Below are 16,232 nucleotides of genomic sequence, written 5' to 3'. Positions count from 1 at the left end.
TCGAGTGTTAAGTGATATAATCAAGCCATCAACTTTTGTGGAAGAATTCGGATGCACCTCCAGGCTAGTTCTTGATTGGTCTTGGTAATCCCCATAGGAGCCATTTGATCCCATACATTTTTGATCCGTGTGATAAATGCTTCAACAGCTTCTTCTTCAGCAAACTTCGCAACAACAAGCTGATTCTCCAGGTTCTGAATCTTGGTTTGATTCCGGGTCTCATTTTGATTCCTCAGTATGGTCCAGGTCTCTGATGCCTTAGTTGTATGTTGAATTAGAGTAAGAATAGAATCACTTACGCTGGTGATGATGGCACAAAGTGCGTTAGCATTGCATCTCTTCCATGCCCGAAGAAGTGTAGCTCTCATTTTGATTCCTCAGTATGGTCCAGGCCTCTGATGCCTTAGTTGTATGTTGAATTAGAGTAAGAACAGAATCACTTACGCTGGTGACGATGGCACAAAGTGTGTTAGCATTGCATCTCTTCCATGCCCGAAGAAGTGTAGCATTTGGTGGAAGTGTGTTTGCACTATTGTTGGGGTTAGGGATTCCCATTGGTTTTACATATGTTCCTAGAACAGTTTCTAGAAGCTCACAAGAGTCTCTAATGACGTTGATTTTGAATTTCCAAAGAGCGTAGTTTGTCCTATCAAGCTTGCAGGAGTCTGTGTCTACTGCCATTCATGGGTAGGAAATAGAGCTTCCACATCATGTGCAGGGTATACGTATCACTGACGTGCTCACTCACTTTGGCCATTGGCACAGATGGAGATGGGTAGCTGTGGCTACAAGGAATCGGGAGGGGAGTTGGTGTCCTCAAGTCTGAAGGTGCTACTTTTTGTAATTCATCATGTTTCGATGGCAGTATCTTTTCCTCCCTCCCACAGATACCTTCATTGTGATTGATGGAACCCAGAGTATGCATATTCTAGGGCCCGGACAGAGTGGCTCTACATGGAGGGCAGGAATCGTGCCCACCTGGTGAGGCTTCACCCCAAGATAGATGGTGATTACTGTCCATCCAAACCCACACACAAGACTCTTCAAGTGGAGGGCAGTTTCAACAATTCTTCTTCCCACTGCTTTTAGTTATGCGGATTGTGTCATGGAACATTTAGGGTCTTGGAGGACCATAGTGTTTGCAGAGGTGCAGGATTCTTAGAGAGGAGCTTCACAGAGCCATAGTTGGTGGATCCATTCACATTCTATTTCTCTAGGAGCATCATCTATCCGAGGGTCGTACCCATCATTTTGAGGGAAGATTCTTCCGGGCAAGAGTCACACCTTTTGGTCCCACACTTTTTGTAACTCGCAGCGGTGAGTGCCCGGGGGACTAGGGCCTTTGACACACTTGTTGATACCATCAAAGCATATCAAAACACTTAAACATGGCCACAACCTTAACACATATCCATCATCACTTTGCATAAAACATAAAAGCTGGACAAAACATCCACAAATGCTGAAAATGGATCTTGCACATGTGACACCACATAGAGGCCAGAATGGGCCGACCCCCCCCCCCCCCCCTTAGAGTATTTTATTACCCAAGGAGAATAATATCATGTACAAGCTTTGAGGGCCTTACTCTCCCCACGGGAGATGCCGGATTATCCCTATACAAATGCCATAACACAGCCCAACACGAGGCTACCAAGCCGGAACATAGGCTGTAGAAATGCCGAGCCAACAATATAATCTATATACCTCTGTGTGGGTATTGATTCTTCCCCAAAAACCACGGGTCTTCATGCAATAGAGCTGGTACAGCAAGTACAACTCTCCATTCAGCTGGTACAGCAGGTAAAATGGTTGGTACAACCGGTACAGTGGTCGGGTACAGTAGGTACAGTGGTTGGTACAGCAGGTACAATAAATACAAATGTTGGTACAGCATGTACAGTGACTAGTACAGCAGGTACAGTGGCTGGTACAGCAAGTACAGAAGTTGGTACAGTCGATACAATGGGTGGTACAGCAAGTACAACAAGTACAAGGATTGGTACAGCCAGTACAATGGTTGGTACAGTAGGTACAAAGGTTTGTACAACAAGTACAATGGCTAGAAATCATAATAAATGATTAAATACCCTTGCCTTCAGTATTTCTTTGCGATGGAAGCCTCCAAAACAGTCCCCAACAGCCGGTATTCTTCATGGGCAGCCTTCAAGAGAGAGAGAAAGAGAGTAGCCATCATTAGGGCAGCCTGTAACGGTGGTAGAGGCTAGTGTGCAGCAAGAGAGCCTTCATTAATGAAGAGAGAGGGCTCCAATTTATAGATTTGGGCCTCCCATGAGCTAAAATGGCAAGAGAAGGCTACAATGACAAGTGGAGAGCCACACAATAGGTGAAGCGACAAGTGTGAGGCCACTTGTCTCACTTTGATCCACTTTCTAACAAGTGTCAGGCCACTTCTCACTTTGGTCCACTTTCTTGCGACATGTCCCCATCTAAGAGATGGGTCCTTCTATAATCTTTACCTCTAAAAATATCCCAACTAGTAGACATTCTGTCATAGGCACTTTGCCAACTCTTGGTATCTGCTCAATTCCAGATGTAATGACGCGAACAGAATTTCCATTGGAGTCGGGCCAAAAATAGCAACTCTCCTAAATTTTAGGAGTGTGGTCCTTTGTATTCTAGGATAATCCCCCATTCCCAAAGTTTGTACTTTCCAAATATTTAGACATCCTGGAGTCCACAAGACCCCTTTCATACTAGGAAATGTCTTGGGGCTGGTGACACTTTTGGCCCCTTTGAGATCCAAGGTGAGGTATGCATTTCTGTCAACAAGTAGTTCTTACCCACAATGATCGATTCAGGCACCATTGTCACTTGGGAGAGCTCAATGGGTGATCATTAGGATTGGAGAGGACAAAGTGGGCTTCTTAGACCTCTATGCACCAAACACCGCAATCAGTCTCTCTCCTAGGCCAATTTTTGGTGCATGGGTGGTGATTTCAACATGTTAGAGATGACAAAGGATGGACTTAGAGGTGGCCACGAAGTACTTGGCCTGGGAGGAGCTGATTTTGGCTTTGAGAGGACAGGACCCTTGGCATTTATTGGAGTTTGGACGTAGCCTTGGAAGTCTGTGCTTCTCAAGATCCGACAAGAGGGGTACATGCCCCAACCTTCCTAGATTAGACGGGCTTTATGTGGATGAGTGGGCTTGTGGACGAGGTGGCATGGTTGATATTCTGGCAGGCACTCTTTTCTGCGATCATGCACTCATCATTCTCTCCCTTGAGCATGGAAGCAGGGCAAACATCTGAGCAACCCGATCCCAGATTGCCTGTCACCAATTGGCCGACCATTTGGTCCATCTCCAGTTTTTGCGTCTCGTTCACTTGAGGCCAGGCCGGTGTCTCGTGTGAAGAGGCCAGTATTTTGCTGACATGGACGGGAGCCAGACTGGTGCCACCCGTGTGTTAGCAGGTTGGTGTCGTATGGACGGGAGCCAAACCAGTGCCACCCGTGTATGACCTGGACTGTGTTCAACCCATGGGATTGTCACGCCATGGAAGAGCCAGTATTTGTGCCGTGTTTTGCCTATGGGACTGTCACACCATAGGGAAACTCGTGCCTGGAACTGTGTCTTACCTATGGGACTGTCACTCCATAGGAAGACCAGGTTTTTATGTTTTATGTCGTGCCAGTTTTGTGCCGACAGATATTTTGTACTTGTTCCATGAACGGGAGATATGTCCATGTTATTATTTGCACATGCACACATGATTTGCATGCTTGAAACTGTTTTCGCATGACATGTATTTGTGTGTTTGCTTGCTTGACGTGTTACTTACTGAGCGGGGACGCCTGCCAGTGAGTCGTGAAGTCTGCTCTGTATTCTGACGAGTTTTAGTGCATGTGAACAGGTGGTAAGTATGTTACACTTGTTGTTTTAATGTTTTTTTATTCTAACCCTTTATTTTATAAGGTTAGGTGTCCACACTTATTTAAAAGTGGGCACCCACTTAGGGGCCAAGGTGGGGAGCCCCACTTTTAAGTGAGTGTGGGGGTGGGCATGGTCACCTACCCCCACTAGTTTCCCCACATGCATGCGTGGAAATCTAAAGTTAACTTCACCTTAATTTTTTTTATAACAAGGGACTCTCTCCTTCAAGCGTCAACATCCATCGCTTCTATTTTTTTTGCGTTTGTTCATCACCCTACGCTTGCATCGTTTGCTGTTGACGGCTGCAAAGGGAGCTGTGCTACTGCACACAACAGGCGCATGCTCTCAAGAGGGGCCATCTCCTCCAACGTTGCTGACGGCTGCACACGTTTCAGGCTACGCTTCTTGCACAGAGGCAGCTGCCACCTATATTTCTGCTCTGCTACAGCCGGCTGCTAGGCCATCACCTCTTTAGGTCATAACTAAGCGGCTGTACACTGCAGCCAGGCCACTACAGCAGCACAGAGGCGGCTGCTCCTGACTACAGCGTGCTGCCTCTGCTCCTACAGGCGACAGCCTACCCTCTGGCTGCGCTGCCTATCCTTTTTGCAGGCAGCTGGGTGTGTTCTTTTCTTTCATCTTCCTTCCTACAGGTGGCTACTCCCCCAGGCGACAGTACCTGCAGGCTGCCCATTCTCTACCGGCTGCACCTCTCCAAGCCACGCATGCCTCTACAGACGGCTGTGGCTATGCACTTGTGTTCCGGCCAGTAGAACACTGCCCTCAGGCAACTTTGTTTGGGCTCCTCCACTCTGCGGCCATGCATCTCCTCCCTTGCAAGTGGATGCTTCTTCTCTCACAGCAGGCGGCTGTGGTCTTTTGTGGTGATACTTATCTTGGTGGTTCACCACGAGGCAACTGTTTCTTCATCAAGGGTGGCTTTAGCATACCACAAGTATTGGTTTTCTATCAACCATCTACAAGTAAGTGATTTTCAGATTTGAATAAAGTATTTTATGTTTAAATCTGATAAAAGATTCATCCCACTCGGCCACACCCGTTCGGTGCCGGGTTGTCCAAGCTATATTGGCGAACCTCGGTCCAAAGGTGCTGAGATCGGGAGAGCCAGGCGTTAGTACGAGAGCGCCTGTTTGTGCGTGGTCTCGGAACACCAGTGAGGCGCTCTCCGCGGAGTCCAGTGAAAGCACAGGACCGTAGAGATTGGACCACACTAGTGGTCGTTCTGCTTCAAGCTTCTACATCGAAATTCGAGCCTAATTGTTTGGTACTGTTTTCATATGTACATGGACATTATCTGGTTCTTGGAACCCATGGAGCATTGTATTTATTAAGTACTCCCAATAAATATATCACATATTGAGGGGGGGGTCGGCCCGTTCCGGCCCCAGTGCTGGTGTCCATCTTTCCATTTCATTTCATTTAATTTCAAGTTGTTTTAAGTTGTCCATTTCATATTTGTGGTTTTAAAGTTGTGCTATTAAGCGTGTGGGTGTCCAACGGAGTCTTTCCCACTTGACGGGATCGGTTTCATTGCCTCATTCATGATGCCAAGATTTGCGATAGGATTGAGGAGATTCAGAAGAGTTTGGATTTCCGCACTAGTTCAGTCATATGGCATTGGACACAGGCCTTGGCGAGATTAGGAGTTTGTTGTAAGAGATTGCACAGAGTGACTGGTTGGCTTCAGAGAGTAGGAGAGGAGCATCCGTTGGAGCCTTGCCTCCTTGCAGAGCGGCTTCAGGAGAATCCAGATAGCCCATGGATTGAGGCCCAAATGGTTGTAGCTTGTGGAGAGCTTAGCTCCATTGAGGAACGGAGGGTGGAGTATAGATACCATGGTAGAGAGTCCTTTTGGACCCAGGTGGGAGACATGGTCGCGTGGAGATTTCTTTGAGATTAAAGGCCTGCACAAGTAGAGGGATGGTATCCGTAGATTGCAAGGCCGGGATGGATCCGTAGTTGCTGATCCCCCTCAAGTGCGAGTCATTGGCATGGATTTCTTCCATTTCCTTCTCACAGGTGCCCCCCTATCCTGTGAGGTGATGGATGCACGTGAGCGGGTTTGGCGGCATACGAGAGAGGTGGTCTTCCCCGCTCTCCATACTTTCGTGCTGACACCTTTAACTTAAGAGGAGCTTGTGGAGGCTTTGGAGGTGTACTCCCTAGGGGAAAATGCCCTAGAGAGGATGGGCTTCGTGTTTCCTTATTTCTTTGTCATTGGAATCTCATGGAAGGCGGCTTCAAAGTTGCCTTCAATGAGATTATGACCATAGACTCCATGTTGGAGAGGCTGTGAGAGAGATTGATTCATTTGATTCCCAAGGAGGGTGGTGACACATTGGAGATTTGGCAGTGGAGACCCATCACCCTCCTAGGGACCACATACAAAATCTTAGCCAAATCCATTATCCTTGAACTATAGCCTTTCCTCCCCGATTTGATTCATGGCATACAAACATGTTTTGTTTAGGATTAGAGCATTCTGAACAACATCTTCACTTTTTGGGAGGCGATCGCTTTGGCCAGGTTGAGGCAATAGGATTTGATAGTTCTTCTTGATTTTGAGAAAGTCTATGACAAGGGTGGTATGGGGCTTTTTGTAAGGGACGATGTGCCGCATGGGATTTCCAAAGGAGTGGGTTCGAGGTGTTTCTGGACTCTATTCGGCTTTGCACAACCTGGTTCTCATCCAAGGAGCCAAAGGTGACAGATTTTTGCTTTCTCACTCGGTCTGGTAGGGCTGCCCACGGGCACCTTTTCTCTTCCTGCTTGTTTTCGAGGTCATGAGCAGTTTTCTCTTTGCACAAGAGATAGGGCTATAGGACATAGTCATAGGGAATTGGCATTTTTAGACTTGGGAATGTTGGGGATGGCAGCATCTTCCTGTTCCCATTCCCGTCCCATGTCACTCTATAGTCATAGGGAATGGCCATTCTCAATCTTTTTTGTCCCCATTCCCCATCCCCATTTCGCGTCCCACGTGACTATGCTATAGGAGCTACATCTTCCCATCTACTCGCAAGACGAGCTGCTTGACTTAGAGTTTGTCGATGAAACAACAGCTTGGGACGACCTGAGGCCAGCCCTTCAGCAGTCCACTCCAGTTTCTTTAGAGGAGCGCCTCTGTCAGCTCTTGATATGGACCCCCCTGGTCCGTTTACCTAGTGATCAAATGCTGGAAGCACGTTTGCACGTATCGTGGGAAGCTTTGAGTATGGGCCTAACTCGGTCTCTCAGCTTTTCAGACAGCTTCCCGTGGAGGCCCGTATGAGTCTCACTGGGATACAGGGCTAGGACAGACTTAGCCTTGACATTGACTCTTCCATCCCCTTGGAGTGGCTTGCCCTGATCCCGCACCCTCTCCCCCGCAGTGATTGGGAGTGTTCACCAGACATGACATACCTTTGATTGCCCATGGCACTACTGAGAGCTTCGCCTTCCTCACCTTCTTTATGGGACCACATGGCAGACTTGACAGAGGAGAGTCCCCTTTGGAGGATTTTAGTGGATGCACCTTGTAGAGGGTGAGGGTGATACGTTTCCATGGTCATAGTTGGTACATAGACCCTCCACCAGCCAAGGTGGACAGAGGATTCTGGTGGTTATGGCTATGGGAGTGTCACCCTCTCATGCGACTTTAGTGGGATATAGGAGAGTGGCATGATCCCTTTGCTAGAGAGGAGGCTCCCGACACCCCTTTCTTGGCTTACATTGCATGGCTGGGCCGCAGGATCCAGATGCCCGCGATCGAGGGCACTCCAGCTCCAGTGAGGCATTGGTAGTCTTACGGCCTCCCTCCTCAGTTTCTGTAACATGCAGAAGCTTGATGGAAGAATTGATAACTTCAATGCTCAGAATTCAGCAATCATTCATGATGAATATAACGCACAATACTGAAGAAGATGTGCAGAAAAGAGAGAGAGAGAGAGAGAGAGAGAGAGATAGAGAGAGAGAGAGAGAGAGAGAGAGGACATGGTATTGGGTCCCAAATACCCTCTGTAGGGCCCCCCACCACGAATGGTGTATTTGCTTTATTAGAATGATGTAAATCTGAAAATAAAGACTGAATCTTGACCTGCACTTTTCACCTTGGCTGGAGCACTTCCCCTTGGCTGTCCTGGCCCTTGGAACGCCCCACTGATTGTGAATAATGAGATGCTAAAACAGTGCTGCATGCTCTGGTCGGCCAGCTCAACAAGGGTCGGCCTGCTGAAAATCCTCACGACCAGGTCTATCATGCAATTAAATGCCTTTTTTGCTACGCTTCCACATTGGAAGCCTGTGCTGGGCTGCTGGGCAGCCCTGCGCAGGCTGTGTGGGCTGCCCCCACACTTGGCCGACTGGCTGGTTAGGGCCCATGGGCCTGTCGGCTGCCCAGGCCCCCTTGGGCTGGCCGACAGCCTGCCCAGCCCACTCTAGGGCTGGTGGGCAAGGCTTGGGGCCCTCCTGGCCCTTCGGGGTGGGGTAAGCTAGGTGGCTCTAAGCTTACCCCATGGCCATGCAAGAGCACTATGCCCTCTTTTGGGGTAGCCCTATGGGCTGGACCACTTTTCTACATGCAAATCCTACATGCTTCTACAGATGCCTGGTGTCTGGTCGCAAACCCAACACACAGATCGTCTTACATCATTCTAGAGGGAGACTCACAGTATGGGGTGGCGTTGTTTCATGTGCGGGACAATGCACACCTGACCTCGGACGCGTAGAGTGGAACCCTGGTTGACTCGTCCTGGTTGACTCGTCCCGGACTGGCCTCACATGGGACCAATTTCCACTCCATGTCCTGCACCTCCTTGTACAGGTATGTCTACGTGGCATCCAAGTGCGGGATGCACGTGACATTTTCTTCTCCTTAACTTGACGAAGCTGCATAGCCTTCAAATAGTCCGTCAATAAAGCCGGATAGTCGTCGAAGAATTCTTTGTCAAGCCACACCACTTCGTGAGTCCCTCGGTCTTGAAACTTTGTGAGAAACTATCTTTGTCTTTGGCTTGAGCCATGCTTGAAGCGGTGCAAAAGGATCTGTTTTGGGACCGTCACTTCAGCTTCATCCACTATATCTGGTTTCGCTTCGTCTTTCACTTCTGAAGGGATTGGACCTGCACATGGTTTTAGTCAACTGACATGGAACACGTTGTGCATAGTCGAGCTCGGAGGTAGCTTCAACTTCATTGAAACCTCGTTGATCTTTCTCTGGATAGGAAAGGGTTCGAAGCTCCTGAACGATAACTTTGGGTATCGCTTGCCCACTTGTTTCAGTCTTTGTTTCATAATCCGAAGGATAAACCCAATCTCCTTCCGAGAACTTCACATCCCTTAGGTATTTGTTGGCTTGTCGAGTGTAGGTCTCCTGCGCTTTAGCCAATGTGTCTTTCACTGACTCCAAAATCTCCGGGTGGACTCCGTTATTCTGTTTGCTTCAAGTACTGAAGACCAGGTTTTGGTCAATAGTGACTGGAATGGTCTTCCAAAGGCTACTTCATATGGAGTCCTGCTAATAGTTGAAGAAAAAGAATTATTCAAAACAGCTTGAACTAAAGGTAAATATGATTTCCAATTATCTTGCCGATCGTGGACATAACACTTTAGCACATCAAAGGTCAACTGGTTGTAGATTTTTGTCTAGCCATCAATTTGTGGTGGGTGATATGCACTGGAAAAATTCAGTTTAGTACGAAAATTATCAAACAATGCCCTCCAGAATTGATTGGTAAACATGGCATCTCGGTCCGACGCTATGGTCCTAGGGATCCCGCCAATTGGGTACCAATGCCGAATGAACAAATGGGCAACGTCTTCGACAGTCATATTTGCCCTGCATGGGATAATCATAACAAATTTGCTAAATCTATCAATAATAGTTAAGCACCGAGTATTACGCTTACTCGGAATGGGAGGCAGATTTGTGACAAAGTTGATCGATATATCTTGGAAAGTTCCTTTGGGAATCGGTAAAGGCTGTAGCAACCCTATCTTCTTCGCACGAGGAGATTTCACTTTCTGACAAATGTCACACTGTTGCACATGAGCGAACACATCTCGCCTCATTCTTGGCCAACTTTCTAACTTCTCCAGAGTCAAATGCATGCCCCGGTGACCAGCACTGATGGCGTCATGGGCGCCATGGAGAAGAGCTGTGCCCTGAACGACTTCATAACACAAAGTAGGCCTTTGTAGAAAAGCCAACTATCGCGTATCAAAAAATGCATTGTCCTGTGGCATCCAATGCTTGCTCACATTGTGTACGGAATTTCTCGGAATCCAGGTACGTATGCTTCATGTCATCGAGTTCCGTACCAACAAGGTCGAGTCTAGTGGTATGAATCAATGTTACTGTTCCCTTCCTGCTCAAAGCATCGGCCACTGGGTTGGCCTTTCGTGGAAGGTACTCGATCATACCACCAAATTGCTGGAAGATTTGGCTCCAGCGGTGCTGATGGTCACTCCATTGAGCACTTGGTATTGTCTGAATCCAACGTAATGCTTGATGGTTAGTGCAAACCTCAAATTCACGGCCATGAAGGAAATGTTTCCAGTGTTTCAAGGCTTGAATAACTGCTAGGAGTTCTCGATCGTAGACCGGGCAGTAACTTACGAGACATGTAAGCTACTGGATGGCCATTCTGTTGTAACACACCTCCAATTGCGATATTACTCGCATCGATATTACTTGGAATGGCTTGTCCCACGAGGTAAACGCTAGATAAGGCGCTTCTGACAAAGCAACCTTGAGGTTCTTGAATGCCTCCAACGCTCGTGGAATCATTCGGATCCACTGCTTTCTAGTCTTGACACCCTTTAGCAGATCGGTGAGATCCACGAGAGATCAGAGAATTTGTCTATGCGAGTAGAGTATACCTGGCATATATTCACAAAGAATCTAATATCATCTGCGGTCTGTGGTACTTCCTAATTAACAATCTCAGCCACCTTGGCTAGATCAAGTCGGATGCCCTTAGCACTGATAACGTATCCAAGGTAGTGAACCTCGAACAAATAAAATTCCAACTTCTTCTCCTTGATGTAGAGCTCGTTGCTTTCTAGCAACTTAAAGACTTTCCCCACGTCAATGTCATGCTACTCAACAGTAGCAGTAGCTGAAAATACTAGTATGCTATCCAAAAATATAAACACACACTGTCCAATCATGTCCCTGAAAACATGCATCATCATGCGGTCGAATGTGGATAGGGGGTTCGTCGCACGACCACAAATTCATAGTGAGTGTGTTCTGTATGAAAGGTTGTCTTGGGGGTGTTCCCCTCAACAATCCTCACCTGGTGGTACCTAGTCTTCAAATCTAGTTTGGGGAACATCTTGGCTCCATGTAGCCTCTCGAGAATATAATCTATTCGAGCCATCGGGAACTTACTCTTGATAGTCAGCTTATTGAGTGTAGGATAATTGACACACAATCGAGAAGAACCCATCCTTCTTCCTTACAAACAAGATTGGTGCTGCACATGGCGACACACTGGGATGTATGAAGCCAGATTGCAACAGTTCTTGGAGTTGGCAGTCCAACTCCAATTCCATTGCCTTGGATAGGCGGTATGGAAACTTGCTTGGGGGATCCGAGCCTGGGAGGATGTCTATCTTATGGTCGTTCGGTCTAGACGGGGGGAGCTAGGGAGGGATATTGTCCTGAAGAAATTTTTTTGGGAACTTTTCATGGAGAGCTTGGTACTTCTTTGAAGCACTAGCCACTGTCTGGGCAGTTTTGATGTATATCATCGCACACTGTGCGCCTTTCTTGATTTCTTGGTTAGCCTGTAAATAGCTTATGAGAGGAAAATTCGGGATTCCTGGCTCACACTTAATGGTCATTGGGGCTTTGGACACATTCCGGATAATCCGAAAAGTGTGCTTCCCTGGCTAACTCGTCTTGGACTAGGCTGACATGGGATCAATTTCCACTCCATGTCTTGGACCTTCTTGTACATATATGTCTACGTGGCATGGATGCACGTGACAATTTCTCTAGGATTTCTAGAAGAGGCTATGGGACAGTTTTCGGCTGTGAAAGGGTACTCTCTGGCACATCGGAGCCTGACAGTTCGCACTTGGCTGGCCATTCGAGGCAGGCCAGCAATTTGTTTGAGGTGTGACCATCTTCAGGAGTCCCAACAACATTGCCTTTGGGATTTCCCAAAGGCTTAGCAGGTTTGGTAGAGGATTCTCCGCATTTTCACCTGGGGCACAGTTGCTTGGGTCATTGAGTCCGAGGCCGCCATATGAGGAGGATAGTGGGGGCCTTGCCTTGCACGTCTCTCATCTCCGTATCTCTGGAGTCCTAGTTTCAGCTCCCTCTTCTAATCATTGGACTCCCAGTTCCAACCAGATATCGGGGATTTGCAGCAGTATTGTTGCATGGCATGCACCCTCACCAACCAACAGATACCATCCTGAGCATGTGACTCAATATCATTCATACCCTCCGTGGACATCAGGGGAGGCTCCGGCGCCGTGAGGCCTTCCTGCGGATTTGGCGTCATAGTGCTTTTCTCACTGACAGTGGTGGTGAGCCCACTTGGCATTATAGACCACTTCTGTGTTCCCCCCCGCCCACCCCCCCCCCCCCAAAATAAATAAATAAATAAAGAAGGAAATAAAGAAATAAATAAAAATTGTATGAGGTAGCCTTCTCCCTTAGAGCGGCCAGCCAAGGGGAGAAGAGCACCCCTTCCCTTTTTTCTGAGTTTTCTTGATTATCACTCCCCTCTATGGAGCTGAGTTTGTACTTAGCCAGCATGGATATTTTGTTTGGTTACTAATAGAAGGATCTCTTTACCAGAGGGGAAAAAAAAGGTAAGGTCTTAATCAATGTGAAGAAGAATGCTTGCATTGGACAACCTTGGCATCTCATCTAGTGACATAAGGTCTTGGTTTTGATGTAGAAGATTGCATGCATTGGACAACCTTGGCATCTCATATAACAATGTAAGGTCTTTGTTTTGATATATTATTAATTATGATATTAGTGAGAGTAATGCATACAGTAGACAAGGTCTTAGTTTTGATATATCACTAATTAATGAAACAAATGAGAAGAATGCATGCTGTAGTCAACATTTGCATCTCATCTAGCAATGTAAGCTTAGTTTGACATAAATCAATAAGAATGCATGTCATAGACAACCGTGGCATCTCATCTAGCAACCGAGGTCTTAGTTTTGATATATTTCAATAGACAATGACAATATTGCTGCATGTATTGGACAACCTCAGTGTCTCATCTAGCAACATAACGTTTTAGTTTTGTTATATGTCAATAATCTGCAATGGACAACCTTGGCATCTCATCTAGTAATGTAAGGTTTTAGTTTTGATAAAAATCAACAGTCCATGATAAGAATTCATGCAATAGATGACCTTTGCATCTCATCTAGCAATGTGATGAATAATAACTTAGGAAAACCATGAAGCCTTTTTGTTCTATTTTTTCTTTGTCGCCAGCTTCTTGGATAGCAGGTGGTGAAGGGGAAACTGTAGATATTCCTCAATTGAAAGGTGCCCGGTGGTTCTCGTTTGACGAAATAAGAAAGTGTACCAACAACTTTAGCCAAAGCAATGAGATTGGTGAAGGGGGATATGGCAAGGTATTAGATTGCAGCTCAACTACGTACCTTCACGTGTGCCATTTATCTCTGGATGTGCCACTTCATTATTTGATTTTTGCAGGTATACAAAGGCTTTCTGCTATCAGGAGAGAGAGTGGCCATTAAGAGGGCAAGGATTGACTCTTTCCAAGGTGCCAATGAGTTCAAAAATGAGATAGAGCTCTTGTCTAGAGTGCACCATAGAAACTTAGTGGGTTTGATAGGATTTTGCTTGGAAGAAGGTGAGCAGATGCTTGTATACGAGTACATGCCAAATGGGACATTAAGAGATTACCTCTCAGGTACTATATGCAAGTGAATCTTAATCTAGATTGAATGCTAATTAACTTTGTTTGACTAGGCAAAGTAGGCATTGTTGGTATTTTAAAGGTGATATGAGTAGACAGATAGGTCTTTTTGGTCAATTGGGGTGGAGTTATAAACACCTCACCAATCCCTTGGTTAAGCTTAGAGGCCGCCCCCATACCCTCCTACTTTTGGAGGTTTAGGGGGGGCAACTGGGTCTTTGCCTCTCTAGCTGGTGTAAAGGGTGGGGTCTTTGCCTCTCTAGAGGTGCTCAAGAGAGCACCCTTTACACCAGCTAGAGAGGCAAAGACCCGGTTTTCTATCGGTTGCGCCCCCTAAACCTCCAAAAGTAGGAGGGAATGGGGGCGGATTTTCTACTTGCTGCCCCCCTTACACCTCCAAAAGTACGTGGGTATGGAGGCGGCCTCTTAGTCTCTTTATAGACAAGATGACCCGCCAGGCTGGTGGGCCCATCTTGATTGCCCATCAGCCTGAATGTGGGATCTTCCCCATCCAAGTCCCCCATTCTTGAATTGGTATGGGACCTTGCTACTACACTAGCGGATGCATCTTGCGAGGAGGTTGTAAAGAGGCACCTCCTTTCGATGACGTGTGATGTAAATTAACATGGAAAATGTCATGCCATTGTTGTGTCTTCATAGGTAGTACAACTGGTGAAAAGATGGACTGGGAAACGAGGATAGCACTTGCCCTTGATTCCGCGAGGGGCATTGCGTACCTGCACACCGAAGCTAATCCACCCATTACTCATAGAGATATTAAGTCAAGCAACATCCTCCTTGATGACAAGCTGGTGGCCAAGGTTGCAGATTTTGGGCTCTCCCATCTTGCACCTCCCGAGCATGCGGTGGCTTCTTTGTCCACACAGGTCAAAGGAACAATGGTAAGAGGAATGGACCCATTGGTGTATCAAAAGTTTTGCCTCCTCAACATCAGGCCTCAAATTCTTATGTGGCATTTCTTCATTCACTGCAGGGATACTTGGACCCAGACTATTTCATGACCAACATATTCACAGATAAGAGTGATGTGTACAGTTTTGGCGTGGTGTTGCTTGAAGTGGTGACTGCTAGGCTGCCAATTCAAAGAGGCAAGTACGTGGTGCATGAGATTAGAAAAACCCTTGCACAAGGTGGGATGGATTTAGTGGTCAAATCCATGGTGGACCCTGATCTGAGAGAGTATCCACGAAAGGCATTGGAAAGACTAGTGGAGTTAGCATTGTGCTGTGTGCAGGATACTGTTGTCGCCCGACCCACCATGGTAGAGGTGGTGAAGGAGATTGAGTATCTTTCAGAAGTGCCCTCTTCTAACATAGATGTAAACTTGGAGGGAAAACATGAACAATTATATGGAGAAAAGCTGACATTCATGATGCAACAGAATCTTGGCACTTCATTTGAATACAGCACAAGCGAAATTGAGAGAAACATAAATGTAGAGCCCAAGTGATGAAAGCTGAGTGGTCAGCGACTCGAAGCATGGTAAGGTGGCTAGAAAAGTAGTGTCTCACAGATATCATGGTAAGTAGTGCTTTACTACAATCTATGCTATATAGCAACCTATGCTCCATTATAACAATTTGTACATGTTTGTGATATATAGCAGAGATTGTGCTATAAGGCACAACATTTTCTATAAAACAATCTGACCTCAAAAGCAAACTGTGCTGTATAAAATGTACACGCTATATAAGCTTGTGCTATATATTCATAGAGAGACCAAGTTACATGGATGTAATACTATGAGCATTGCTATTGGCCAACTTTAGAAATCGAGACCGGTAGACCAACGTGGATACCAAGGGAGGACAAGATTTGTAGACTATGCAGTATGTAAAGCGCATACTACTACGCAACACCTATTGGGCTTTATGTAGATGTGTGACCTAAGGCTCCCAAGCATATCAACGTCCCGCCACTTCATGACAGAGAGATCGGCTTGCATTTTTTTTAAGCAAATTTGCATCTATTTAATTCAAGCGGAGAAAAAAATCATTGTGGGTGTATATAATTAATTAATTAATGTATCGTGACTTGTGACTTCGATAAAAAAGAAAGGTTTCAAATTAATGTTGAAGCAAATAACAAATTTACAGAACATTCATCGAAAAAAGAAGGTTGTAAAACCAACGAGACAAAAGTCCAAAATGAAGAATTGCATATTATATTATATTGACGAGCCAAAATACAAGAGAATTCAGAGAAATACATAGTTCGAAAACTGTTGATCCTATTCAAGAGGATAGCATCAAAGTTATCTTCGTTGTGAAAAGCATAGTAAGTTACAAACGAACTCCAAATCAAAACCAGACTGTTACAAACCGAAGATAAAAATGACACAGAGAGATGAGATTGACTATAATTTGGCTTTGCTTCAAAACCTCC

The 16,232-nt window shown here is 46.2% G+C and overlaps 1 protein-coding gene across 2 annotated transcripts in view; it reads left to right on the top strand.

The window, feature by feature from the left end:
* LOC147628327 (leucine-rich repeat receptor protein kinase HPCA1-like) overlaps window positions 1-15,587 on the top strand; it is a 29,369-nt gene extending 13,782 nt beyond the window's left edge. For both annotated transcript variants that reach the window (XM_086813418.1, XM_086813419.1), the window contains exons 16-19: window positions 13,376-13,518; window positions 13,601-13,820; window positions 14,487-14,728; window positions 14,821-15,587. In XM_086813418.1, the coding sequence (XP_086669544.1) occupies window positions 13,376-13,518; window positions 13,601-13,820; window positions 14,487-14,728; window positions 14,821-15,297 (1,082 nt within the window). In that variant the 3' untranslated portion in view covers window positions 15,298-15,587. The remainder of the gene's footprint in view (window positions 1-13,375; window positions 13,519-13,600; window positions 13,821-14,486; window positions 14,729-14,820) is intronic.
* The last annotated feature ends 645 nt before the right edge of the window (window positions 15,588-16,232 follow it).

The sequence above is a fragment of the Cibotium barometz genome, chromosome 19 (assembly GCF_041138505.1).
Source record: "Cibotium barometz isolate CiBa-2024 chromosome 19, ASM4113850v1, whole genome shotgun sequence".
In the NCBI taxonomy this organism is placed as follows: Eukaryota; Viridiplantae; Streptophyta; class Polypodiopsida; order Cyatheales; family Cibotiaceae; genus Cibotium; species Cibotium barometz.
This window is presented reverse-complemented; position numbering and strand designations above follow the sequence as displayed.